Raw genomic sequence first — 25,629 nt, 5'->3', positions numbered from 1 at the left:
TGCTTTTTTGACGTTATTAACTTTCTAGCAAATTGTCAGTCGCATAGGCACTATATAAGAAACCAAGTATTATTTGCGAAAGTCCTGCACCATATTATTTAATCAATTTGAGAAAAACTCGGCGGTATCAGCTCTGGTGCACAGTCGGCGTTAGCCATTCCTTCTGTGTTCGGACCGTGGAACCATTACCGCTGTGTCCAAACCTTTCCCTACGTGTCTGATTCGTATCTGAACCGCAGAACTCCTGACCTTCGTGTCCGAACCGCGGCACCGTAACTAACCGCGAGACCTTTCTCTTCGTGTCTGAACCGTGTCCAAACCGGGGAACCCGAACTGCCTTCTCTATCCTCTATAAGACGGCCAAGATGATGAGAGCCAAAATCTTCGCGCCCTTTTGCAAAATCTACCGCGCTAGGGTTTTAGCTTCTCCAGGAAGAAGAGGAAATGCATTATCTTCTCTGAAATCCTTCCGTTAAGAAAAGGAAGCGGAGGAGGAAGAAGGAGTTATATCAGGTTTGAGTTATCTTCACTTATCGACGCTTCCATGGCATTCTCTGCGAGCTTTCGCTTCACCTCCGCCTCGATCGTTCGATTCCGGCGTTGCAACCTCTGCGCTCATTACCCGTCCATTCTGCTTTCTGGCTGCGATCCTGGCTCCAAGGTTCGCTTTTTGTCATCGGTCCGGCCGCGGCGGGCTACACGGTTTATCCGAGCGCGGCGAAGGGATACCGACGGAGCGCCCGCAGTGAAGGAGGAGGCCGGTGAAGGGAAGGAGCAGAGGGACGAGGGTGCTGGGGGAGGGAACGGAAGCTTGGCTATTAAGGATAGGAGAGTCGTCACGACGGAGCTTCATAAAGAGGCGACGGAATCGTATCTTGCTTACGCGATGTCGGTTCTGGTTGGACGGGCTTTGCCGGACGTGCGCGATGGTTTGAAGCCGGTTCATCGGCGGATACTGTTAAGTCCTCATTCTTTGGCTCTTGCGGTCTATCCGCTTTTGTTTGCTTGTAGCATGGATGGGCGGTCTGTTTTCTTAGCTGTTCATATCCGATACGACCGTCTTTGCTTAGCGCGTGTTACAGTTCAACGACGTTTGCAAGTTTGTTACTTATTGTACTTCCTTTCTTATGCTGATTTATTTACATTACGACTTCCGATCATCAGTTTCCGATAGGATATGTCTAGAATTTTGATTCTACGTAGTGCACATGCTCATCAGGCCTGGTTGGTTTATTGAATATGAACTCATTTGATAATCTTATTGGTATCTTCCATGCTTTCTCAAGTTTAACGTAGTGGCCTAACGGTGCGATTTGCTCTAGTGGGTTTGACTTGTACTGGTCAATTAAGATTTACATTTATTTTCCGTTGCCAATCTTTCTGCTTGCCAGTTGAGGAAGTTTATTATATGCTTCACGAGTCCATATATGAAATTATATATTGCTTGAGTACAAAATATTTGTCATTTTGCTGATTGATTTCATAGTATTTTGTTTCAGATTTGCTATGCATGAACTTGGCCTTTCATCTCGAAGGCCATTCAAGAAATGTGCCAGGGTTGTGGGAGAGGTAAAATTGTCATGCATCCTTTAATTCTTTGGGTGCATGAAGTTGTGGAGTTGTTTCTTGGGTGTGGATTCACGGTCATAATGTTTGGAAATGAACTGCCTTACTGTAACTCTGTATTCATGTACTTCTTGAATTTTACATGAATTTCGTTTTACTGCTGACAGTCTTGCCACAGGTACTGGGAAAATATCATCCACATGGTGATACAGCTGTCTATGATTCGCTAGTCAGGATGGCACAGGTAATATAGATAATGAGGTTCTTACATTATTGGAATGTTGCTTATTAATTAATTGTTACTTAACTTCTGCTTTTCAACTTTTTAGTGTACAATGGTTGCAGTGAACCTAAGTAAATTGCATTGCATCAGTGATTAGTTGATGAGATTGTAACAAATATGGGGGCCTCCACTGTATAAGTCTGCAAGATATTCCTCTTGCATGTCTGCAAGCCTTCCATCTTATGGATTTTTATTTGACTGTTGCCTCTAAGTTCTCCATGTAATCTTTACAAAGCACAACTTTGCTCATCCCACAGTTGTTGTGCTGGATTTTTTGTTTGACTGTTTCTAAGATCTCCATGTCATCTTTACAAAGCACAACTTTGGTCATCCCACAGTTGTTGCACTGTTAATCATCCACAAGTTGCTCATATATCTATGTTGCCATTGGTAGTAGATGGATCATGTTCAACATTTCTTATTCACTTGTGAATCACTTTCAATTATCATGAACCACATATAAACAAGTCAAATTGTACCCACAAGCTTTATTTTTGGGTTTGTCTATGTAAAGATTTTATAATATTTGGGGTTTGTATTTGTCTTTGGGTATGTGATTCTTTTTTGTTGTTTTCCATTGTAAAAGATTCTTAAGTTTGTCTTAGAAATTTTTAAAATCTTATCTAGTCTTGAACTAAGCTTTTTGGACCCTTGCCACCTAGGCAGTGATTATCTTCTTTCGCTAATTAGCTGCATTTCCATGTCTGCAGCAGTACAAATATGTATACTGATACGTGTGTGTGTAACATATAGAGCTTGCTTGCCCTAAGATATTGAAGGTTTAGGTGATCTAGCCATACATATTTAAATTGGAAAAGACATATCTGGTGTCCTCAGGCGAGGTTAATTTGAAGGGCAGGTTCTCAGGGGAATTTCATCTGTTCCTTTGCTTCATGTTGGAACTTGTATCTCACTTGAGGCATTTTTTCTCAGTTCTTTTTATAACCCAAAGATGTCCTTTTGTCAAGGCAACTGTGTGCCGACAAATGAATAGCCTATTTGGTCTGTATGTAGACGCAAGTGCCTTTTTTCTATATTGATAAATTGTGCTAAGCTAGTAGACTAACCAATTAATGTGATTGCCTAAGGCAGCTGGGTTTGTCAGGAACAACTATTATATTTTTTGGCAGTTTTTTTTCCAATTATGCCAGGATGTTTTAGAACTATGGAATGTTCAGTTGAGCTGATAATCCTTGTGTAAAAGATCAGCGGGCCCGTGTATTAATAGTTTGGATGAAATTGATTGATTTAGTTGCTTGTCTGATAGGCACATGATGAACTAACCATTATACTTATCTTCTTTTTATTTGAAAAATGGTTTACAAATCCTTTCGCTGCCTGAAAATTGTAAATGCATTTTTTCTTCAATGTTGTCACAATAGTAACAACATTTAAATGTTCAGGATTTTTCAATGCGCTCGCCACTTGTTCAAGGCCATGGAAATTTTGGTTCAATTGATGCAGATCCTCCTGCTGCAATGCGATATACAGAGTGCAGATTGGAGGTATGATTCATTGCTAATGATACATGGACGTTTTAAATGGTTTATTTTTGACAATATTTCTATGCTATGTTGAGTTCTGCTGTAACATGTTGTTTTACTTCCAGTTTCCTGTTGGGTGTTTAGGCCAATATTCAGTTATTTGAGAATATCAAATTGTAATCATTTGATTTACCCATCAACTGAAAGTTTAGCAGTCTCCTGAAGTTTTCATAAATTGGAAAGTTTTATGTCGTATTTGTGAGGTTTTCACTTTTCAGTAAAAGAGAGAGAAAGTGAAAACATTGATCTAGAATCCTTGGGAAATGGGAAGTAGAAAAAGTGCATTAACGTTGACAGAAATTGCAAAGACGATAGCTGTTGGCAACAAGGGAAATGGCAGCAAGAGAGGACATGAAAAGCGACAAGCCTCTTCTGTATAATCCTTCATATGTCAGACCTGAATGTTAGAAGAATGTTCCTTGGTGTCACTCCTGGTCAAGAATCAGGGGTTTGCTAACAGCTCTTGATAAATCCATTTCCTGTACACAAGTTCTAGTCCAGCAACTTTAGACTTCAAATGCCAGGTATTTTGTGGTCCATGCTGGCATTTATGGTTCCAAGAGTTATTGGTGGTTGAATTGATGTAGATTGGCAAGAGTTGATTATTTTTCTTACCTGTATATTTCCATGGTGTCAAGGATTCATTTCTTTCTTAGTCGAGTCCCGAATTCATTTGAGCATGAGATACATCATGTGGATATCTTTCTTAACTTGCATCTTTTGTAGGATTTTATTCACATAATGGCGATCAGTGCACCACTGAGATTTAAGAACTGAATGCTTGCTGTGTTTATTTAATTTTTCTTAATTCCCAATTTCCTCTAAAAATGTCTTATAGCGCTTTTAGGTAATGACAGACAGGCAATGCTTGGATGATTATTTATTTTTGAATTGTTAAAAGTTTTCATTGGATCCAGTTTTCTTCTCACCTTATGGAAAGGTTCCCCACCATCTGGTATGTGTTGAGAAATGTCTTATGGGATGATTATTGGCTTGAAATTGCAGGCACTTACTGAAGTCGTGCTTTTATCTGATCTTGAAGAAAACACAGTGAGTTGAATTAACAGATGATCTATGTCATGTTTTTTGTTTGTCTATATGACAGTTTCTGTTTGCTTGCTTGTATGCAGACGTTCTCTTTTAGGTCTTGCTTCCTTGCATATGAACTTTGATTTTCTCTCTCTTTTTTGGAAGATGAGATGAACTTTTGTTCGTACTTGCAATTTACTTGCAATTGTAAACATATCCATGCATATGTATATGATTGTACTCTTAGATTGTTATTTAGTATGTGACTACAAATCTCTCAATTCTGTTCTGTATCACATTGTAGCTAGGTCCTTGGGTAAATATTTGTGTGTCAATGCATGAACTTGTTAAAGGACCTTGTCTCTTTTGACGACTCACTTTAGAGTTTAGAGAAGACAGCTCTTCCTTAATTTGCAAGCATTTTCTTTAGTATCATGCGGAACGCCTGTTGCATATGCTGAACAGAAATTTTGCCCATCTGGCGAGGTTAAGTATTATTTTCTTTGACCAACATCTGTAGGTAACTGCATTCTTTCCTAGTGGCTAATGTGATGGTGCATACACATGGAATTAGCTAGTCAAATCTGCTGTCTTCTTTTAGATGCAGTCTATAATTTTTGGTCCAATACTTATTTTTGAATCCAATGAAGAATGAATCCTCTTGGTATTTATTTATGGGAAAAGAAAAAGAAGGAAACAGCTTGAGGTTCATGACATGAGGCTTTTTTTGTAATCTATTCTGCCTATGGGCTGTGGTTTGAAAGTAACATTATGTCTGGATGTTGAGAAAAGAGAGGCCAGTAAAGAGTAGAAATGAAAGGGAAAAAGGGATGGATTGATGATGAAGTAAAGGGAAAAAGCTATTTCAAGTGGTTATTTGTATAAGAAGGAAAGTAAAAAGAAAAGAAATTGTCAAATAACATGTTTGTTCAGCTATATAAATGAAAGGAAAGAGTTTAAGTGTGTTTGCATGGGCTCTTAACCAATGTTGTAAAAAGCGTATCGTAAGCCGTATCAGTCAGGCCAATAGATACATTGTATCATAATGTATCGTATGTGTACGTAAATTTATTTTTTTAATTAAAAAATAAGAAATAGAAAAAATAGAGAAAAATCAGAAAAATAAAGAAAAATAAAATGTTTTTTTAATGGAAAAACATGTTATACATAATGGCAGGCTTATTATAGGTATGAAGTTACTTCACAAACATTAAAGTGGTCATAATATCATATAGCAACACAACATGAACTAAGACATCAAGAAACATAATTTATAAGATGATCTACATAATAACTCATAAGTAAGTCAGAAGATCCATAACACGTCAAAAACCAAGTTTTATGTACACTATACATCACATCACAAGACAAAATTGTTCAATGCTAATGCGAATAACAAATGAAAACAACTTCATTGATAATCTTTGTCATCTCATTCTCATTTTCATCTTTCGTAGAAAATATAAACCCTCTTTATCTAAAGTTCAATGGTAACAAGGTTCTTAAATGTGGAAAGAAGTTTGTTTGCTAATTGCAACAAAAAAGTGATTGCTTGGAAGGAGCAAACCATAACCGCAATGACTAATTTTTTTGTTGTATTGAGATTTTATTTGCATACTTTTTGACTTTTTCTTGTATCTGTAACCGCTCTATGGCAGGTAGACTTTGTCCCCAATTTTGATGCATCTCAACAAGAGCCATCTCTTTTGCCTGCTCGTGTTCCATCTCTTTTGTTGAATGGTTCATCTGGTATTGCGGTAATGTCAACCACCATATTCTGAAGTGGATGGTTATTTTTCCTTTTTTTTAGCTAAATTTCCATGCTCATCATCTCATTCTTATCTCTTACTTTTGTTTGGTCAGGTTGGAATGGCAACTAACATACCTCCACACAATCTTGGGGAACTTGTAGATGCTCTTTCTGTATTGATTCATAATCCTGAAGCCACGGTTAGGCCTTTTTCATCTCTTTTAGTCCCTTTTCTGGTGATTTCAAAATTATACAACTTTTTTTCCACTAGAAATGCATAGAAGTTCTTGTGATCTTGTCTTTGAGTGCTTCCTGTTGTCTTCTGCAATTTTAGAGTGGGCTGCCAGCTTGGTTGTCAAACCACCTACTAGTCAATGGTTTGGTGACAAGCCTCGGATCTAAAAGTCTCAGGCACTAGTTGGGTTACTACTGCATCAATTCTCTCTGGCCTCATGACCTGAAAGTCATCAAGCCCGCACCAACTAGTCTCTGGCCTGAAAGTCGACAAGGACACCATTTAGGTAACTAGTGCATCAACTAGGTTGTCTAGTCGCTGACCAGCTGTTAGCATGCAGATTACCTTAAGTTAGTTTTGTTGTTTTACCCTTTTTCTAGAGTAACAGTAGAAATTAAAAAATTGTTATGAGAGTCAGATATGCCATATGTTTCCTTATTGTTTGGATTCAGATTTGGACTCTCTTTCTCTCTCTGTTCCTTAAACTGTATGTGCGTTAGTGTGTATATGCACATGGTCCTTTGATATGTATCTGCTCAGTGCACAGTCACACATAAATATGTAGTATAATGGCATTAGACACTTAAATTTCAAATTGTCATCCCACAAACTTGTGTGCAATGGGATGAACTATGTGGATTACTTGACCCATAGTGATGTTTTATATCTTTTACTATTATCACTTTCAAATATTCTGTTTTTAGAGTTGATGGTTTGAATATTAGTCAAATGACTTGGGAAGTTGGGATAATGCAGATGACTATTCTTTTTAGGGCGTTGACCAATCTGCTTTTGACTACTGAATTTTAACAACTTAGGCTGTGAATTAATGTCATGCACTGGGTAGTAGTTTTTGTTCAACCCTTTTTTTGTCTAACTAATCTTTATATTTGGTAGGTTATTTGATGAATTTCTTGTTTTCAAAGAAATTTTGCTGTGACATGTCATTGTGTTTTAGCCTTCTAGGCATTATTGGTTTGTGGTTTTTGTTAGTAGTTGGTCTGAGCCAACTTGTTAGGCGTCTGTTAAGCTTAGTAATTTGCTTTAGTCTGAGCTTTCATCTGTTTTAGTGTGTGGTTAATGGACCCAGTACTTTGGGTCGGGGAAGGAATTAGAAAGCCTAACCCAACCCACTTAATGCTTGTATATAACTGAGCAGGGGATTACAACCCTAATGTTAATGAAATTTTAGCTGTTACGAAGTGGAGGCTGGGCTTTCACCAAGAGTTGGTGTGCGTGAGTGCTCTTTAGCCTGAAGTCCTAGTCCTCACATTTTCTTTCATACTTATCACCAGCAATGAGCTTGTCGTATACCTTCATTGATATGAAAATTTTGTTACTGTCAGGCACTCATTTAGGAAATCATCACTATGTTCTTGTTCTATGACTTACAAAATGCTTGTTTCTTGGTTTTGTTGAATAAGCTTCAAGAGTTGCTTGAGTATATGCCAGGGCCTGACTTTCCAACTGGAGGGCAAATAATGGGAAATGCTGGGTATGTAACTAACGTTTTTGTCATTGTGTCCATTTGGCAGTTGCCACAATAGAAGCATATGAATCCTCAGTGTAAGCATAATCCCATGTTAACTGCTTACTGTTTGTTCCCGCTGTAGGATACTGCAAGCATATAGGACTGGACGTGGTAGTGTCATACTTAGAGGGAAAGCAGACATAGAATTGATTGAAGAAAAGGCTAAGCGGAGTGCAATTATTATTACAGAGGTAACCTTTTGGAGTTTCACAATATCAGAGGATTAGTTATGCGTCAGCTGTGGCCAGCTGAATCTTTTGTTCTTTGTTGCACTACTGGCAGGATATCCCAGATTTTGATACATTTCTTTTAACAATCTTGCAGTTTGCATGATGGCATGTTTGTAGTTTTATTTGCTTATGCATTTTTTTCCTCGGAATTATTGCAGATTCCATATCAAACCAATAAAGCTTCTCTAATTGAGAAAATTGCTGAGCTTGTGGAAAGTAAGGTATTGCTTTGCTAGACTGAAGAATTTTCATTTGATCCAATATGGTCATGGTCTGTTTGTGAACAATGTTGTTGGTTGGAGATATTGGTAATTTCATTAAATGACAGTCAAGTTATATGTGTTTTGCTCTAGTTGCCAAAGTACAAGTTTTTTACTTGTTTTAGTATGGCATAAAACCAATTTAATAAGCCTTTGTCGCTGGATGAAGTTGAGATTGGTGACTATCATTTACCTCTGAATCACGTTGGCCCCTTTTCAGTTCATTTCTTTTCAAGTTTTGCGAATCACAATATAGCGAGTCATTTTCATTTAATTTGACCTTTGCACTTCTTACGCACACATGTGCATGGATATGTGTCTGTGTCTTTGTGTTTATTGATTATTTTCAAACCCTTAACTTGTCTGCAAAAGCTCTTTAGGCTCAAGCGTAGCTTTCAGTACTGATTAGGAGTCTAGGAGCTTTGGTAAGACTGCTAAGTGAAGGGCTTCCAGTTTTTATCTTTTATTGTTACAAAACTAAAATAATGGTCTATCGATTGGATTTAATCATTTGGATTTCTTTGGATTGATTTCTATTGATTTTTTGAAGTCTTGTGACTATGTGAGCTATTATTTTTAGGAACTGGCCAAGCGATTTAAAGGTCTTCTCTCTAGGAACCAACTTGTGATGTTCACAACTTGCATATGTGCATGCATATGTGCGCAACCATGTGCTATGATTTCCAAATCCATTGTTTATCTAAGGGTTGCTCAAATAGTGTGCAGTAGGAACGTCATTGCTTATTAGATCTTTTACCTCATGGGTCTTTAAAATCTACTTGTCAAAATACAAATAATTCAGAGCGTGAAGGCTGGAGTGAAGGGCAGTTCTGGTTTTCATCAATTCTATTGTGCTAAAGGAAAGCAAAAGGCAATCTTGATTAAGAGGAGAGGAGAATTTTGAGTACCTTTTCATTCTAGAGCACACGCTAGACACATAAAATATATCATATAAAAAGGATAAAAAACTCACTATGCATTTCTGGAGAAGTCAATGCAAGGAGTTCATCACCAAATAACCGAGGGTCTCTTAGGCTGTCTGCATTTGCAGTCGGCAAAGGCGGTTGAGAAAATATTCTCAATGATGTAATCTAAAATAGATATAAAGCACCTTCAGCCCTTCTTATGTTGTAGTTACAAGTACGCAATACCAATGTTATCTGTATTGTATGATACACACGTGTATCATACGATACGTACCATTTTTGCCAATTTTCATGAAAATCACTAAGGATTCATTGATTTGGAAGGGCCTACTAGTAAGTGAAGAAGCTTTCTCGTAGTGGAAACAATGGGAAGCTTGGAGAAAGAGGGTTTTTTGGTTTCTAACACCAAGAAGGTAAAAATTATTCATTTTCACTTTTGAATCGTTGATTTCTTACATTTAATCATAGGTTTTTATTTGTTTTATGAAGATATAATGTCGGACCCTGCATGGCAGTGATGTACAAGGGTGAATCCCAAAGATAGGTTAAAAGTTACATGTAATTTTTTGTAAGCAAATCATATCAAGAGGATCTCTTGCTTTAAACACCATATAGCTGGTACACACAACGATGTGGCTTAATGCACTGGCTCCCAAGAGAACCCATTGCCACCCTATGTCAAGCACCAATGTTTGGAGTTTATTATTGCCGTGAAAGCAATAGGATTGAAAAGGAAATGCATGATGCAGATGTAGGATCTAGGGACCCACATGAAGAGGAAGGAAGCGAAGGTGAAGATGTTAAGCTCGAAGAAGAAGATGTTGGTGTTAGTTTGGGAATAGACAAAGTGGAAGACATCATGCAATAGAGGTAGTTCTTCAGTTGCAACCAGAAAAAGAAGAAGTGCAAGTACAATTTCACAAGGATGTGGTAGGAGTCATGGTCGTACTATTGGAACTGGTGGTTGTAGAGTACCTACTATGAGGTTGAGTATTGGATTCGGTTCGATCAAGAAATTTCCCCCCACTTATATTGCTGTAAGTGTTCGGCCTGAGATTCGTACAACCATGTGTTCAAAGGATATTATTGCCACAACAGATGATACCATAGGGAGGTGGTTCTATTACACATCCATTCCCTTTAATGCAACAAACTATTTATTTTCATCTTATAGCAGATGTGATCGCTTCTGTAGGCCGAGGGTATAAAATGCCCTCTTATCATAAATTGCGAGGTAAAATTCTTAATAATGCAGTTAGAGATGTTAAGGCATATTGTGATTAACTAAAATTAAGCTAGAATGACACATGCTGTAGTTTAATGGCAGACAAGTGAACGGACTTCAAGAACAAAACATTGGTAAACTTTCTTGCATATTGCCCCTTCGCTACAATGTTCTTAAGATCTATTGATTTGTCTGATACTCTTAAGATTGCTTATGTTTTGTGTGAGATTTTTTATAAAGTTATACAAAAATTTGGGCTTGAGAATGTCATACAATTTATCACTGATAATGCAACAAATTATGAAGTTGCAGATGAAATGTTACCAGCACGATACATGACATTTTATTGGAGCCCATGTGCTGCTCATTGTTTAAATCTAATGCTTCAGGATCTTGGCGAAAGAGATCATATGAAGTGGACAGTTAAAAAATGCCAAGAAATCACGAAGTTTATTTATAATATATCTTGAACTTGATGAGAAAATTCATGGGGCTGAATTTATTCGACCTGCACAAACACTGCCACAAATATTTTGATTGTGCAAGGTATAGTCAAACAAAAAAATCTTTCCAGGCAGATGTTTCAAGTGGTGATTGGGCTGCACATCCACATGCCTATAAAAAAAAGGCCACAACAATTGTGATACCATATTCAACAATGAATTTTGGGAATCATGTGAGAACTTATTGAAGGTTTGTGTACCTCTAGTGAAAGTCCTCAGATTGGTTGACAATGAAGATAGACCTTCTATTGGATATTTATACGAGGCTATGAACAAAGCAAAAGAGGCTATTAGAGATAATTTGAAGGGAAAAAAGAAGTTGTACATGCCTATATGGAAGATTATAGATGAAAGGTGGTCTGGACAACTTTATCGCCCACTTCATGCCGCAGCATAGTACCTAAATCCTGCTATTAAATATCTTCCCACTTTTAGGACAAAGCGGTCGAGTATGACATGTTGGATTGATTGTATTGAGATATTGTAATGTAAGTGATTATAGAAAATAAGAAGCTGTCCATGTGTCGATCAACAAATATGATACTTGTTATGGTAACATGGGGGGAGACACAACAATTTGATGCAAGACATCCTTGCGTCTGGTATTAGAAAAAGGGACTTTATCTTATCTACTTTTTGATTGTCATTTTATTTGTTGTTTCTATTTTCTACCTTCTCATATATTTACTATTTCGTATTTACTTTCCATCTATTATTAGATTTGTGGTGGAGCAGGTTTGGGCTTGGCTACCCAGAATTAAAGAAGCTTGCAATTTGAATCTTCAGCCAAACATGTAGTGCAACTGGATGTGAAAGAAATTGGAGTGTATTTCAGCACATCCATAGTAAGAAGAGAAATAGGCTGGAACATAAAAGGTGGAATGACCTTCTTTTCGTTCGTTATAATATGAAGTTGAGACAAAGAAATTATTAAATGCATTTGTTATGCTTTTGAACATTGAAGGAGCAACAAAGCTTTTTGAAGAAGGAGAGGCTGGATAGCAATGGAATGTTGGTGACATTCCAACAAAAGGGATAGAAGCAATCAATGAAGAAAATGAAGATGATGATGCAAATGACGAGGATTATTGATTTATCGTTGAATCATGAAAGATGATAACTATATGTTTTGAACTTATGACTTGTGGTGTAATTTAAGTCCTAAGAGACTAAGACTCCAAGTCCTAAAATTCTATAAAAGTTTCAAGTTTAAAATTGTGATGGATGCTTATTATGTTAATTTAAATCTCTGATTTCTTATTTTGAATGTGTTGTTGATATACATGAATGTCTCTTGTCTTATGATTTTTTTTTTATATTGAGTACAATTTTCTTTTATTTTTTCTGATTTTTGTTTATTTTCTGGATTTTTTGACGTTTAAATGATTTTTCTCTAATTTTGCGATACACTATGCTACTTTGGCGATATGTTACAATATGGCATATAAGTCGCTCCGACCGAACACGTTACGCTACACCTTTTACAACATTGAGCAATACATTATGGTGTGTTTGCAACTTTGCATTAGTTGTGTATAGGTTGCGTCGCAGGTGCAGCTGTTGATAATTGATGCTTATATTCTTATTCTCTAATTTAAATAGATATATTTCATTTGTACCCACATGAATGCATGAACGTGGGTGAACGTGCACCATTTTTCAAAGGACTTGGGTGCAGGGATATATATATATATATATATATATATATATATATATATATTCCTGCACAAATGTTTCTGAGAAATGGTGCACCTTCAGCCACATTAATGTGATGTAGCTCAAGAGTAAAATTATCAACTTTGGTCTTCTAAGTAATGGCTTGTAATACTTGCTTTGTCCATTATTTTAATTTGCAAATTTTGCTTACTGGAAGCATCTACATGGCTTGACTTGTTCTCTCTCATTGTGTTGTCAATCTTCGTACCATTTTATTTGGGTTAATGATGGTATTTTCATGGCAGTTAAAACTATGAACTGTATTTTCAGGTGAGAATGCTTTCTTGATTTGTGTTGCATAGCCATCATGGTCGTACTTAGCACTTGTTTGTGTGGTGCAGATGTTAGAGGGTATAAGTGATATAAGGGATGAGAGTGATCGGTCTGGTATGAGAATAGTGATTGAGGTACTGAGAAAGCTGCACTTTTTATTCATTTAAAAGCAATACGGATGGCCAAACTTCGATGGTCTTCGGTCTTCCACTTTTTACTCTTTTACCCTTCTGCCATTTGAAAGAGTTTCCTTCTATGGCAGGTGAAAAGAAGCTCGGATCCATCTGTTGTCTTAAACAATTTGTACAGGCTTACTTCCCTGCAATCTAGTTTCAGCTGCAACATGGTAGGGTGAGTTTCTCATTATGTAATTGACATGATTGTTGTTTGCTTCGTCTCTCATGTAAGTGAATAAATGGGCTCCATTGAGATCCTGTGACGTTAGATTAGGCAATGTAGATTGACTATAAAACTAATGGGAAAATCATGTGCCTTTTTCTGATACATTTTTTAGTTTCAACTTTCAAGTCAACAGTCTTGCTTTATTTTTTGGGCTTACTTGTGAATGAACATCTCCTTATTCTGTAATGAAAAAGTTTCATCTTTTCTTAATCTTTTCAGCATTCTTGATGGACAACCGAAACTGATGGGTCTCAAAGAGTTGCTTCAGGTGATGTTTATTTCCTTGTGGCTTGTGGATTGCTGCCATTCATGCAATGGCATAACTGATTTAGAGCTCTCTAATACAAACACACACAGAGTTGGACTGTATTGCTTTATGATTAGCTGAGCATGGATACATCTTGTGTAATCAATATTTGCATCTTATTTGTCATTTTTGGTCATCTTAATATGATGGAGTATTGTTAGTGTGATAGTTCCTTTTTTTTTTTTTTTGTGGCTACTGTAGCATATTGTACCTCCTTGAATCTTCACTGACTGCTTACATAATTTTGTCCCTTCATCAAACCTTGGCTTGCACGTTTTGATATACCATCTAGGTCACTTTCCTTGGTTTGTCCTTGTGAAAATTGTGCTTGATTTTGATTTTATATGACAGAATGCAACCTTGCAGGAGTCAATATTCATGGCCTCCTTTGTTTATTGATTCTTATGTTGCTACAAGCATGAAGCATGTTAGATATGGTTTTTTTAAAGACATTATAATGGTCCTTTAGAGTTGAAAGATGTAGAGTTCATGATTATGGTAGAAAATGAGATTTTTGCAACTGTGCAAGTAAAGTCAAAGTTCAAACTGCGGTACATTAACTAATATGATTCCAAGATTATGGTGAAAAATGAGATTTGCAACTTTGCAAGTAAAGGTTTGAACTAAGGAAGATTAACAAATACGATCGCAACATACTTATAATGAATAAGTAGGTCTGTTTATGAGCCACGTTCGAGCCAAGCTGGGCCAGCTCGAACTCAGGTTGGGTGCCTTAAGGCTTAAGCCACCACTCCAGTTCGGCTCAAGCTCGAGGTAGCTAGCTCAAGCTGATGAAGCTTGAACTCGGCTCGGTTAAGCTCAAGTTACGCTTTGGTTAGAGCTTAGCTGAGATGTTTTATTTAAAAAAAAAAAAATCAATATGAATAGCACAAAGGAAATTTGAACACAGAACCTCATGCTTGCTACCCGCATGCAAGCCCATCGGAACTACCCGTCTTTTGTGATAATATAGTGAAACGTTCTATACATATTCTCTTTTTGCTAGCTGAACCAAGTTTAAGGAAGTTGAGGCTGCGTAGCTTGAGATTGACTCATTTACTTGATCAAGTTCATTTTTTAACTCGAAGTCAACTCTTTTAATAAATGTGTAGTACTCGAGTCGAGCCCAAGTTGGCTTGACTCATTCAACATCCCTAACTGTAAGCAGTTGGGATTTGATTGACCAAACTGGCAGACCAGACCTTTTTGACCTATCTCATCTGTCTTTTTTTTTACCCACAGTTTTGTGGATCAGGTCTAAGATTCATGCCTATTTAAAGAACAGATTGACTCTTCCCATGTACATGCTGTGGATTCATTCCTGATCGGACTCAACTGGTATTGGGTTCCAAACTTTGTAATGGAGCCAGCTATCATGCATTTTGCTGTGTCTAGAATATTTTTGGTCTTTAAGAGGCATATGCTGTACAAGTTTGTGATGATTATGCGGAATGATTTCTGAGTACTGTTTTTACCTTTTTTCAGGCTTTTTTAGATTTTAGATGTTCTGTTGTTGAAAGACGTGCCAAGTTTAGGCTTGCTCAAGCTCAAGAACGAGAGCATGTCATAGAGGTACTATATAAGAACTCCATTTGGTTCCATGTTCACCATACTGGATGTTAAATAGCTTGCTTCTTTAGGGTATTATTGTAGGTATTGAAAATTTAGATGCTGTCATCCGTACAATTAAAGAAACCCAGAACAACAAGGTGGCTTCGACTGCATTGCAAAATGGTAATGCACAATAACTTTGTCAGATTTTTACAGAATGTGTGGTGGTTGTTGGAGCATCATTTGTCACATGTTCATTTATTTATGTAGTTTGCTTTATACATGACACGATTTGGTGTGTTCGTATGTGTCAGTGTAATCTAGTTAAAGTGCAGTCCTAAAGAAGTTGCAGAAATGTTTGCTGATGCTTGTGAAACTTGCATTGTTCTGTCCCGCAAGAGTTTGCAAATGCATAAGATAGCTGTTTTTTTAAGAACCCATAATCTGTGAACTTCCAACAGAAGAAAAGACTTGTGGGAAATCACTTATTTTTTCAATAGCTTGTTAATATTGCTCCTTTGTTGAAGGAAATCATGTGATATCTTAGATATTTTTTTTAATGTCATGTGGCTTTTCCTGATTTAGTTGTGAAAATTTATGAAGATCCAGTGCATTCTTTGTTTTTTTCAGATTTTAATTTAACTCAAAAGCAGGCTGAAGCTCTACTGGACATAACCTTGCGGAGGCTCTCCCTTTTTGAGGTCTGGATATAGTACTTACATGCTTTTACTTCCATATTTTGATGAATCATTTTGATTGACAATATGGACAATTTTTGCAGAGGGAGAAGCTTGTAGATGAAAGAAAATCTTTAAAGGAGCAAATTCGTAAATTAACTGAACTTCTTTCTAGCAGAAAAAGTATACTACAGGTCCGCCATGCCAAATATTTCCTTGTTCTTGTTTATTCATGGTTAAATATGTGCTAATATTTATTTGTATATTTGCTTAGTTAGTAATCAGAAGGAAGGATGTTTGTTCATATTCTACTTGGCTCTTGGTATTGCATGATGTGCTAAATGAAATCAGCTTGCACTTATATGATGTACAAAATTGATGTTTGATTCTTGCTTAGGCAAGATATATCCTGCACCTCTTGGATCATCTAATTAATTGGGATACCCTTTGCTGATTTTGGTTGTTGCTTTTAGATCATGGTCACTACTTTCTCTCTGTTTCAAGTCTTCTGCTGAATCGCTGATGTTTAATTGTGTCATTCAAGTACTGAATTCTTGTAAATACTGGTTTCCTAGTCCGTGTTCAGGAATTGATATGTCTTTAAACTTTTAGTTGGTAGAACAAGAAGCCATTGAAGTGAAGAACAAATTTAAAACTCCAAGGCGCTCAGTGTTGGAGGATGCAGAAGGTAGTCAATTAGAAGAAATAGATGTTATCCCTAACGAAGAGATTATATTGGTATGGTTTTAATATTCCAGTTTAAGGACTTGTCAATTTATCTTCCATGCTGCATTTTAAGTGTTTTTTTTTTTGCTGATTCAACTATTTTAATAATAATGGGTTGCTTGTTTAACTTATTTTCGTCCTTTCAGGCTCTCAGTGAGAAAGGATATGTCAAAAGGATGAAACCTAGCACATTTAATCTGCAAAATCGTGGAACAATTGGAAAATCTGTTGGGAAAATGCGGGTTAATGACCTGATGTCTGACTTCCTTGTCTGCCACACACACGATCATGTTCTTTATTTCAGGTAGTAAGCATGCTTTATGCTTGAAAATTATAATATCATGCCTAAAAGTTGTGCATGGCTGGCTTTTTTCTGAAAAATATAAACTTTTTAGTTCTGAAAATTAGGGAAACCAACCAGTGGCCTTTTTTCTTTGCCTTGTACTTTTCTGTTTTCTCAAAACTTGGGAGACCGAAGGGACTCGCCATGAAAGTTAATCGAACTTATGTTATTTTTTCGCTTGGTGGAACTTTGCAATGGCACATTGTGAAAATCCGGTGTTCCTTTTGGGGTTAATTTCACGTGAACTAAAAATATGATTTTGGTTGTTTTTTTCCGTTATTTATGAGACAGACATCTAGTCTGCTTTCAAACAGTTAAACCCTTGTCTGAAACTGGCACGTCTGAATCTTTTCATATGAAGCTGCAGGTGTGGTTGATGTGAAAAGATGACTTTTGTAAAAAGCTAGGCATCATAAATGTACTATGTATGGTGAGGGACGTCAATTTAGGATTCGCTTTCTGCATTAAATTATCAAACCTTGCGTGTGCTGTTGATGAAAGCAAATGATAATATAGAGTTTATTGGGTGAAGTTCTTAATAATGGTCGATCAAGTGGTATGTTTTAGCTGCAGTAATGTGTCAAAAAACTTAAAAATAAATTCCGTTTTGACATTATCAAAAGGTTTCAATATTTCAAATTGCTCATCATAACTTCTATTATTAGCCAAAGGCACCTGGTTCTATGGTTAGTTCACAAATGGGCATGCCCTTTTCCTCTACCAAGTTCATGTCTCACCTTAGAAGAAAAAAAATCAAAATTCTCCATCTTACTCATTCCAACGTCGTGCATAAGGGGAAGAAAACATAAATTAATGACATTAGTTGGTGCTTGAAATAAGTAAAGGAAGGCATACTAATGAAACTAGAATTGAGTAAACGTTTTTTTTTTTTGAAAAAACATTAAAAATGCAAAAAATAAGAACATAAAAAAAAATGCCGTTTTGTTTTGAAAAAAAATGCCAAAACGAAAAAAGAGAAAAAGATTTTTTTTTGCGGTTTTTTCTCGTTTTTTTCATCTTTCGCATTTTTTCTAATGCTAGACTGTTTCCATTTTCTAATTTTTATTTGTTGTCTACCTACTTATTTTTTTATGTTATCTTATTATTTTCTCATTTATTTTTTCCCTAATTCATAAGATTTTTTAAGTTTTTAAAAATTTACTGTACTTTTTCTGTTTTTTCCAACTCTCCGTATTATACCTGAGAAAAACCTCACCGTTCAAAACCCAAAAAAGATGTTTGTGGGCTTCCTGAAAATCAGACTTGATTAGCTAGGTTGTTTTGTTACCTATTTGTTTATCACCCCACATTTTACCTGGTTTATGTGAACATATCCAATCAGTATGTAACAAGTGGCTTCATTGTATTGGGTTCAGGATTATTAATTGGTCTTATGTTCTCAATCTTGCTGATTTACTAAGTGGGCCAAGCTTCTATGCCTAATGGACCATGTGCAAGTGCGCATCTGCATTGCATGTATAATTATTGGCCTGCTAATGTTTTTTTCCATTATTATGGATATGTATTTTTCGCCTTGAGCAGAATCGTGTGTTAAGAACTTAAGATGACTTGCATGCAAGTTCATACGTATGTCTGTTGGTTTATTTATTTACTTACACAATGGTTTGGATGTCAGTAAAAATTAATATAAGGCCACTCTGATTGCAAGCTGTAGTTTGCTAATACAACAAAATGCAGTTTTTTTTCTTCAAACTGTAAAACCATCCAGACTTATAGTAATTAATCAAATCAAATGTCAAGAAATGGTCATACTTCTAGGAATTAATCGTGGCATTCAGCTACTTGATGGTGAACAATCTGATCTTTATGTCCAGACAGTTACGGAGACTGCAATTTTGTTTCTAATCACAGCATAAATGTCGCAATCAGCATATATTGACATCTGTCCAATGTTGTAGGAGTTGTCAAGTAGAAGCAAATCTTGGTTGAACGTAAAACATATATTTGGTCATTTTAACTTAATTTTCTTCAGGCACACATAGAAAAGATAGTCTATATCATGCTATCCTACTGTATTTACATGATGGTTGGAATGGAATTACATAGAAAAGGTTGTCTATATCATCCTATTTGTACAGATTTCTGTAATGGCGATGTGCAAAATCCACTCATCTGGGAATTGCAAGAAAGATCTTTATTTTATAATGTTAATAATATGCTGTGTACTGTAGAGAAAGCAGGTACACGGGTAATGTGGAGTTTGATCATCTAATGCGGTCTAAGATTTTCATCAAGTTGTAAACTGATCCCATTTTATATGTCTGAAATGCTGTTATATTTGGTGTTATTTTTACCATTTTCTTGCAAATCTGTTGTATAACTTGCTCTTTTACGTGAAAATCTGTTGCATAACTTGATTTTGATACTGTAATTGAAGGACTTCCTGAACTAAGTTACCTAAACCATTTTGGGATGAGTTGTGTGGATAAGGTAGATGTACTTATAATGTTGCACAAGGATCTCTTTCTGTTTCTTGTATAATTTGGATGTCACTCTTAGCCTGATGGCTCCAGACAAATGCTCAAATGGAACTTCCACAAGATCAAGCTACATGTGTTTCTTTTGAGTTTTGGACTTCAAGCTTTCTATTTTTCAATTCATTTTTTCTTTTGAATGCTATAAGATAACTGTGTATGGTTGATAGTCTTAAAATTCCTTTTTCACTTGTTCCTTTTCCAATTGACAATGAAATGTGTTAAATTGTCTTTGCAGTGATAGGGGAATAGTTTACTCTTCTCGTGCATACCGGATACCTGAATGTTCTCGAACAGCTGCTGGCACACCATTGGTCCAGGTACCGAGTATAGTCTTCTAATTTCATTTACTAGTCAGCTGTATCAGTTTCATTACAGTGTGTCTTCGTTTATGATGCACATGACAGATACTATCTTTATCTGAAGGAGAAAGAATAACCTCAATAATTCCAGTGAGCGAGTTTGCTGAAGATCAATATCTTGTTATGTTGACAGCAAATGGATTTATCAAGAAAACATCTTTGAACTTCTACTCAGCAATTAGATCAACGGGGATAATTGCAATTCAGCTTGTGAGTCCTGTCATCTTTTCCTCATTGCTTGTATTATTTTCATAAAAATTTCTTAATTCCCATTCCCAAACTTTTGGTATGCTTTGCATTAACAGGTCCCTGGTGATGAATTAAAGTGGGTGCGTTGCTGCACAAATGACGACATTGTTGCAATGGCTTCCCAGAGTGGGATGGTCCTTCTAAGTTCTTGTAATAGTGTAAGTAAGATTTTGTAATGTGGTATGATAATTGATTGTCTAGCATCTTGAATCGTAGCATTGTAATTTTTGGTTTCAAAATTCAATATTTTCTAGATTCTTTGAAATGAATAATGTCACTAACAATTGTAGTAATTTTATGCAGTGAAAAACATTAACTTCCCTTGGAATCCCTTCTTTGTTAAATGACAGTGCCATATTTCTTTGCTTCTAACTGATTTTGTGGTTATGAGTCCTCCCCTCTTTTTTTTTTTTGGGGGTGGGGGGGGGGGGGGGGGGGGCTTTCCAAAGGGTCTGGAAACTGTGTTTTTGAAAGTACAGGAACTTTTATTCTGTGGAGAATTTGACAAGTTCCCTCTTTTGCATTCCTTTTTGTTCAGCTTCGGGCACTTTCAAGAAACACACGTGGTGTGGTTTCAATGAAACTTAAGGACTCGGACCGCATGGCATGTATGGACATTATTCCAGCATCAATGCAGAAAGACTTGCAGAGAGAGTAAGAATACCGTAAATCAGCATTCAGCTGCTAAAGTTGTGTTTCGTGTTCTACTTTTAGTTTCTTGATGTCATTGTTTGGATTTATGGTCATGTTTGGTTGATGTTTTCTAGCTGGTTGTTTTGAGTTTTTGTTTGTGGGAAGCTTAAGCAGCATTTGCCTGTTTTTCATGGACATGAGAGTTCCTTTTGAGTTTTTTGCTTAATTGACAAATATCACATTTTGGAAGAACCAGTCAGATCAGAGTTTTTCAAGTTTGTAGTTATCTCATTAACTGGCGGTCCTTATTCTTCTGTACCATGGTCTTTCTTTCTTTATTGTTTTATTTGGTTTCGTAATAGAGTTAATCACATTATTTCCTGAACTTTTCACTGCAGGCATAAAGATGCAGGTCCATGGCTGCTCTTCATATCAGAAGGTGGTTATGGGAAGCGTGTATCACTAAGACAATTCCGACTGTCACCTCTAAGGAGAGTTGGCTTGGTTGGTTATAAGGTAAGTCCGATGTCTCTTTCCTTGTCATAACCTCCTTGAAGCTGCAACTTAGGTAGCATTGTGCTTCATCCATCAGTATTCATAGTTTGTAATAGTCAGTTAATACGTGTACTTGACTTCTGCATCTTCGATGTAATTTCTTTTTTTATGTCCCATGGATGCAGCTGGAGGGTACAAAAGGTGTCCATTGTCAGCTTTCACACGTAGAATTTAGTATAATGTAGTTTGAAAGCAATAAATACGATGTGTTTGATGTGCGCAAGCCGCAAGGCTATGTTAATTTGCCCATAAATAGGTTAGTCTGGTTGATAAGGGAAGTCTCATACTAGCCATTTTTCGTGCATTTCTGGAGCAGTCATAGTGTTGCGGCTAGGAGATGGTTATCTATGGCTATGCTGTTGATTAAATTTTTGATGTACGTGGGTCTAAGTTGCTAATGAAATGCTGATTTACCCTTCATCTTTGTTTTGGTTTTTTTGTTTGACAGCTTAACCCAGATGACCATATTGCTGCTGTCTTTGTCGTTGGGTTTTCATTATCTGGTACTCTGTTTTCTTTCTTGATTATGGCTTTACATGTCTTACCTTATGTTTTATTTTATTGCTAAGGGTGTGTATAACTTATATCAGTGGTTACTTTGTGCTAGATGATGGTGAAAGTGATGAACAAGTTGTTTTAGTAAGTCAAAGTGGAACAGTCAATAGAATCAAGGTTAGAGATGTTTCAATCCAGTCACGTTTTGCAAGGTAAGATTGATGAAGTCATCTTGTTCTTCTCATTTACAATTGATAATTATTTCCCAAGTGCCTATCTAGCTGGTTTTATTATACCAAAGCAAACTTTGTCTTCATCTTTAACGATGTAGCAGTTGCAACTTTTTGTAGACTTAAGCTGACCAAATGGCAATGCGTGAAACGAAGTGAACATGATGTTGCATTGTGTGCCTTTTTTAGTTGATTTGCCAAACCGGGTGGATGAATTATTATGTCATACTGTGATCAAGGAACTCACAAATGTTCATATATTTAAAACAGTCCTCATTCGAGCATCCTCAAGGTTTCATATTGCATTCTAAGACTTCATTCCAGAAACTAGTAGTTCTTTCCATGCTGGGTGGTTATTTGTTGGTCAAACTGAACAGACATCTCATGAATTTGGTGCCTTGAAATATTGCATGAACATCCATGCTCTTCATGTGGTATCACATTCTGCTGGCCTTGAGTGCAAACTAGCAATCTTTTATATATATATGGAATCAGTTTCTGTTTTTTTATCAAACCAATATGGCATTTGGGCTAGTACCCATCAGTGTCTTTCAGCCCGTAGTGGCCATCTAAAATGATTTTCTATATTAAAATTCAGAAAAAAAACATTTAATAGCTGCTTCTGTGTATCAGTCAATACAAAACCAATTTTGCAGATAGGGCCCCTATATTGACTGATAGTGGAAGGGGGCAGTTTTGCACTCCTTGTCAATTTTGATTTATTGGCAATATGCAACTTATTGGCTGATGCGATGTGTTAGCAATACTTCCGAGTGTTTGTCTGGATTTGAGTAGGGTCCTATACCATAATTTTTTCTTTGTGAAAATAATTCGGAATTTCTTTCATTTCATGCTTCTGCAACAAATAAAAGCAGGATTTGAGTGCTCAATGTTTGTTTGTGGTGTTCCAGGGGTGTTATTCTTATGAGACTGGAGCTTGCGGGGAAGATTCAATCTGCGTCACTGATATCTGCAACAGATCATGATGCTGAGTTCAAAGAATGATATCTACTGTGGAAGTGTCCCATTGGGTAGTTTACAGGTTAGAAGACCAAAGTGGTAAGCCTTCTGTACGTGCAGGTTCATTCTGAATCACAAGCTTGAAAAATATTTTTTCTTTTTTCCTTTTTGCAATAATCTGCAAGCTGCATCAGTTGAACCTCCTCTGATGGTTTATTTTCCCTATATATTTATACAGGGATTAAGCATAGGTGCAGGCTGCTGGATAACATCTACAGTTATGTAACTACATAGGACAACCATGGTTTGAAATGCAGCGATTTGTGCAGCTCTGCCTCGAGGCTTTTGAGTGATGAATGGTAGTTATACGTTGGTGTGGAAGGTGAGGATCATGGAGCTGTTATGATCCATGGACAGGATCGACTTCTATGAAGGACTGATGATAGGGATTTAAAGACAATGCCATAGTGGGCCCATCAAGTTATTGGGCTCTGGCACATGCTGGTTCCTGTTGCACTCGGAGTATGTCTGCAATGAACATGGCGTAATGGCATTTCGGTGCATTCATCGGTATGCATCCTCAGAAGTTAACGAATGAGCTCAGTTGGCATTGCATGATTTGCATTGTTGTGCTGTATACAGATGAAGACTTCGAGGGGTTTTTGTTGGGTCCTATTCTTTTGCCCCTTTCAGAAGTTCGATTCAATTTCAAGTTTTTATATTTCAAATTGAGGCTATATTTTCTTGACTGCAGCTAATGCCCTATAAGGTGAGATCCTAATTTTCCAAAAATATTGTGCTTATACTCCAAACAAATTGGTCTTGCTGAATTGAAGCGGATGATGGAACACTCGTGTCGCTTTTGTTTCAAGCCATGTTAAGCCTGAATTGGCTTACTCGAGTTGAAAATACGGGGAAATTGTTTTGTTTCATCTTATTTGAACGAGCGTTTCAAAGCGTCATTTACAGGGGTTCCGTTTGACCAGTTTGTGTGGAGTAGTGGAAACAATGAGTAGTCAGATCAGAGGCAGAAAGGGAGCTTTTGTTATCTTTGAACATCTACCTGTCAAACTGCAAGTACAGCGATGATTTTGAGTAGAAGATTCTTTCAAATTAAGGTCATAAGGAAGGCACGTCCGTAAACATGTGTAAATCTGAACGGCGGGCATCCAGAAAGGTCGACTTCCCTGGATAAACCAGTTTACATCTGCACTTCAGAAAAAAAAATCCCCTACATCGGTTCTGGGGAAACAAAAGAAATTGCCACAGCTTGACACCACTGACTGGGGAACCGATTCCTGATTCGAGCTTCTTTCATGTACGGCAACTACGATGGCCAGAACATGCTGCCCACCTTCGACCTCTAGCTGGGAGATGAACAATGGGACACGGTGATGCTGGACAATGCAAGTCACAGTCTGTGGACTGGGATTATAGCAACAGCACAATCGTCAAGCATAAGTGTGTCTTGTAAAACCTGCCGAAGCCAACCTTCATCTCCGGTTTGGAGCAACGTCCTGTTGGTGATACCTACAATAATGTCCACTGTTCCTTTGGGCGTAAAACTTACAGGAGGATTAATGCTTGGTTCAAGGAGGCCATCCAGGTTCGGTGTTTTCCGATGATGTTTTCTTCTGTTCGGGAGTATGTGTGGAGAGAGTGTTGCAGCATAACAACATGATTGTGTTCGTGCAGATTGAAGAAGACATGTCTCATGATGTTACATGCACGCCATATTACAACGGCTACGCATCTCACGTTACCACCACTATTAGAATAGAGTATATTGGCATGTTCTTGGTATCATCCATGGTCCTGCAAACTGTTGAATACTTGAGGACTACTATAAATATCCGTTGGACCCCGGCAGCAAAAGGCGATGAGTACCTATTCCTCATATATTTTGCAGGGATAGTGCTACACCGAGATTACTACATGCCCAGGAATTTTTCCTCCTATCCCTCCGCCAAGTTTCTTATATATATACAGCCTGTTGCCATTCCTACATTTTCCAAAATTACTTCTTTCAAAATTCCGCTCTCTTTGCAAATAAATTTTGACATTGAGATAATATAACAATTTTCAGGAAACAGATCTGATCATGAATTTTACATAGACAGGATTGTCATCAACCTGTCGTGTAATATTATTTTGAATTTTTGTCTATAATTCTCAGCCATAGAGACGGGTTTTATATATATGTCAAGCAAATGTATTAATAGGAAAAGGTCATGATTACTTCAACGCATGCGTTCGATTCCATAAGCACCATAAAATTCGATGGTTTTATTTGCTTATTAGCTCATTTTAAACTTGTTTTCAACAAATTCAGTTGTATAGACGAGTGTGAAATCTCCTTTATGTTTACTTTGCAGGGATAGTGGGTTAAGAGTGCTCAGGAGCCTCAATGAGTAGGGAAAGGTCGTGCATGGGCGAACTAGCTAGGTTTGTGATGATAAAAGATGAGTGGGAGCGTCCAATCCGACCGAATGGAATGCCTCAACTCCGCCGGCAAAAACACCACCGATTGTCCTGTTGCTTTAGGGAGGCACGTAATCAATTAGGCAAGGTGA

At 37.0% G+C, this 25,629-nt stretch overlaps 1 protein-coding gene across 3 annotated transcripts; it reads left to right on the top strand.

Annotated features, from left to right (window-relative positions):
* The first annotated feature begins 364 nt into the window (after positions 1 to 364).
* Positions 365 to 23,861, top strand: LOC116255054 (DNA gyrase subunit A, chloroplastic/mitochondrial). 3 transcript variants are annotated; one of them, XM_031630800.2, is made up of 28 exons: positions 365 to 957; positions 1,500 to 1,569; positions 1,745 to 1,810; positions 3,253 to 3,354; positions 4,399 to 4,443; positions 6,081 to 6,179; positions 6,286 to 6,372; positions 7,832 to 7,902; positions 8,021 to 8,129; positions 8,327 to 8,389; positions 13,140 to 13,205; positions 13,334 to 13,422; positions 13,693 to 13,741; positions 15,266 to 15,352; positions 15,421 to 15,514; positions 15,962 to 16,032; positions 16,113 to 16,202; positions 16,621 to 16,746; positions 16,881 to 17,038; positions 19,811 to 19,892; positions 19,980 to 20,144; positions 20,240 to 20,341; positions 20,722 to 20,837; positions 21,215 to 21,332; positions 21,820 to 21,874; positions 21,979 to 22,078; positions 23,008 to 23,138; positions 23,295 to 23,861. In XM_031630800.2, the coding sequence occupies exons 1-27, from the start codon at positions 545 to 547 to the stop codon at positions 23,099 to 23,101; spliced, it is 2,787 nt and encodes a 928-aa protein (XP_031486660.1). In that variant the 5' UTR covers positions 365 to 544; the 3' UTR covers positions 23,102 to 23,138; positions 23,295 to 23,861. The 3 variants fall into 3 exon arrangements, 1 of the variants encoding a protein (XP_031486660.1); XR_004172807.2 differs by having other exon boundaries at positions 366 to 957; positions 23,008 to 23,155; XR_004172813.2 differs by having other exon boundaries at positions 818 to 957; positions 1,734 to 1,810; positions 23,008 to 23,155.
* Positions 23,862 to 25,629: the final 1,768 nt, after the last annotated feature.

Source organism: Nymphaea colorata, chromosome 1, assembly GCF_008831285.2.
Source record: "Nymphaea colorata isolate Beijing-Zhang1983 chromosome 1, ASM883128v2, whole genome shotgun sequence".
In the NCBI taxonomy this organism is placed as follows: domain Eukaryota; kingdom Viridiplantae; phylum Streptophyta; class Magnoliopsida; order Nymphaeales; family Nymphaeaceae; genus Nymphaea; species Nymphaea colorata.
Note: the sequence above shows the minus strand (reverse complement) of the source record. Positions and strands in the feature narration are given on the sequence as shown.

Excerpts from the sequence above, each read along its gene's own strand:
- LOC116255054 (XM_031630800.2), top strand. The coding sequence starts at position 545 with ATGGCATTCTCTGCGAGCTTTCGCTTCACCTCCGCCTCGATCGTTCGA. Across the intron at positions 1,570-1,744 it reads GTGCCAGGGTTGTGGGAGAG|GTACTGGGAAAATATCATCC; the intron begins GTAAAATTGTCA and ends GTCTTGCCACAG. Across the intron at positions 3,355-4,398 it reads ATACAGAGTGCAGATTGGAG|GCACTTACTGAAGTCGTGCT; the intron begins GTATGATTCATT and ends TTGAAATTGCAG.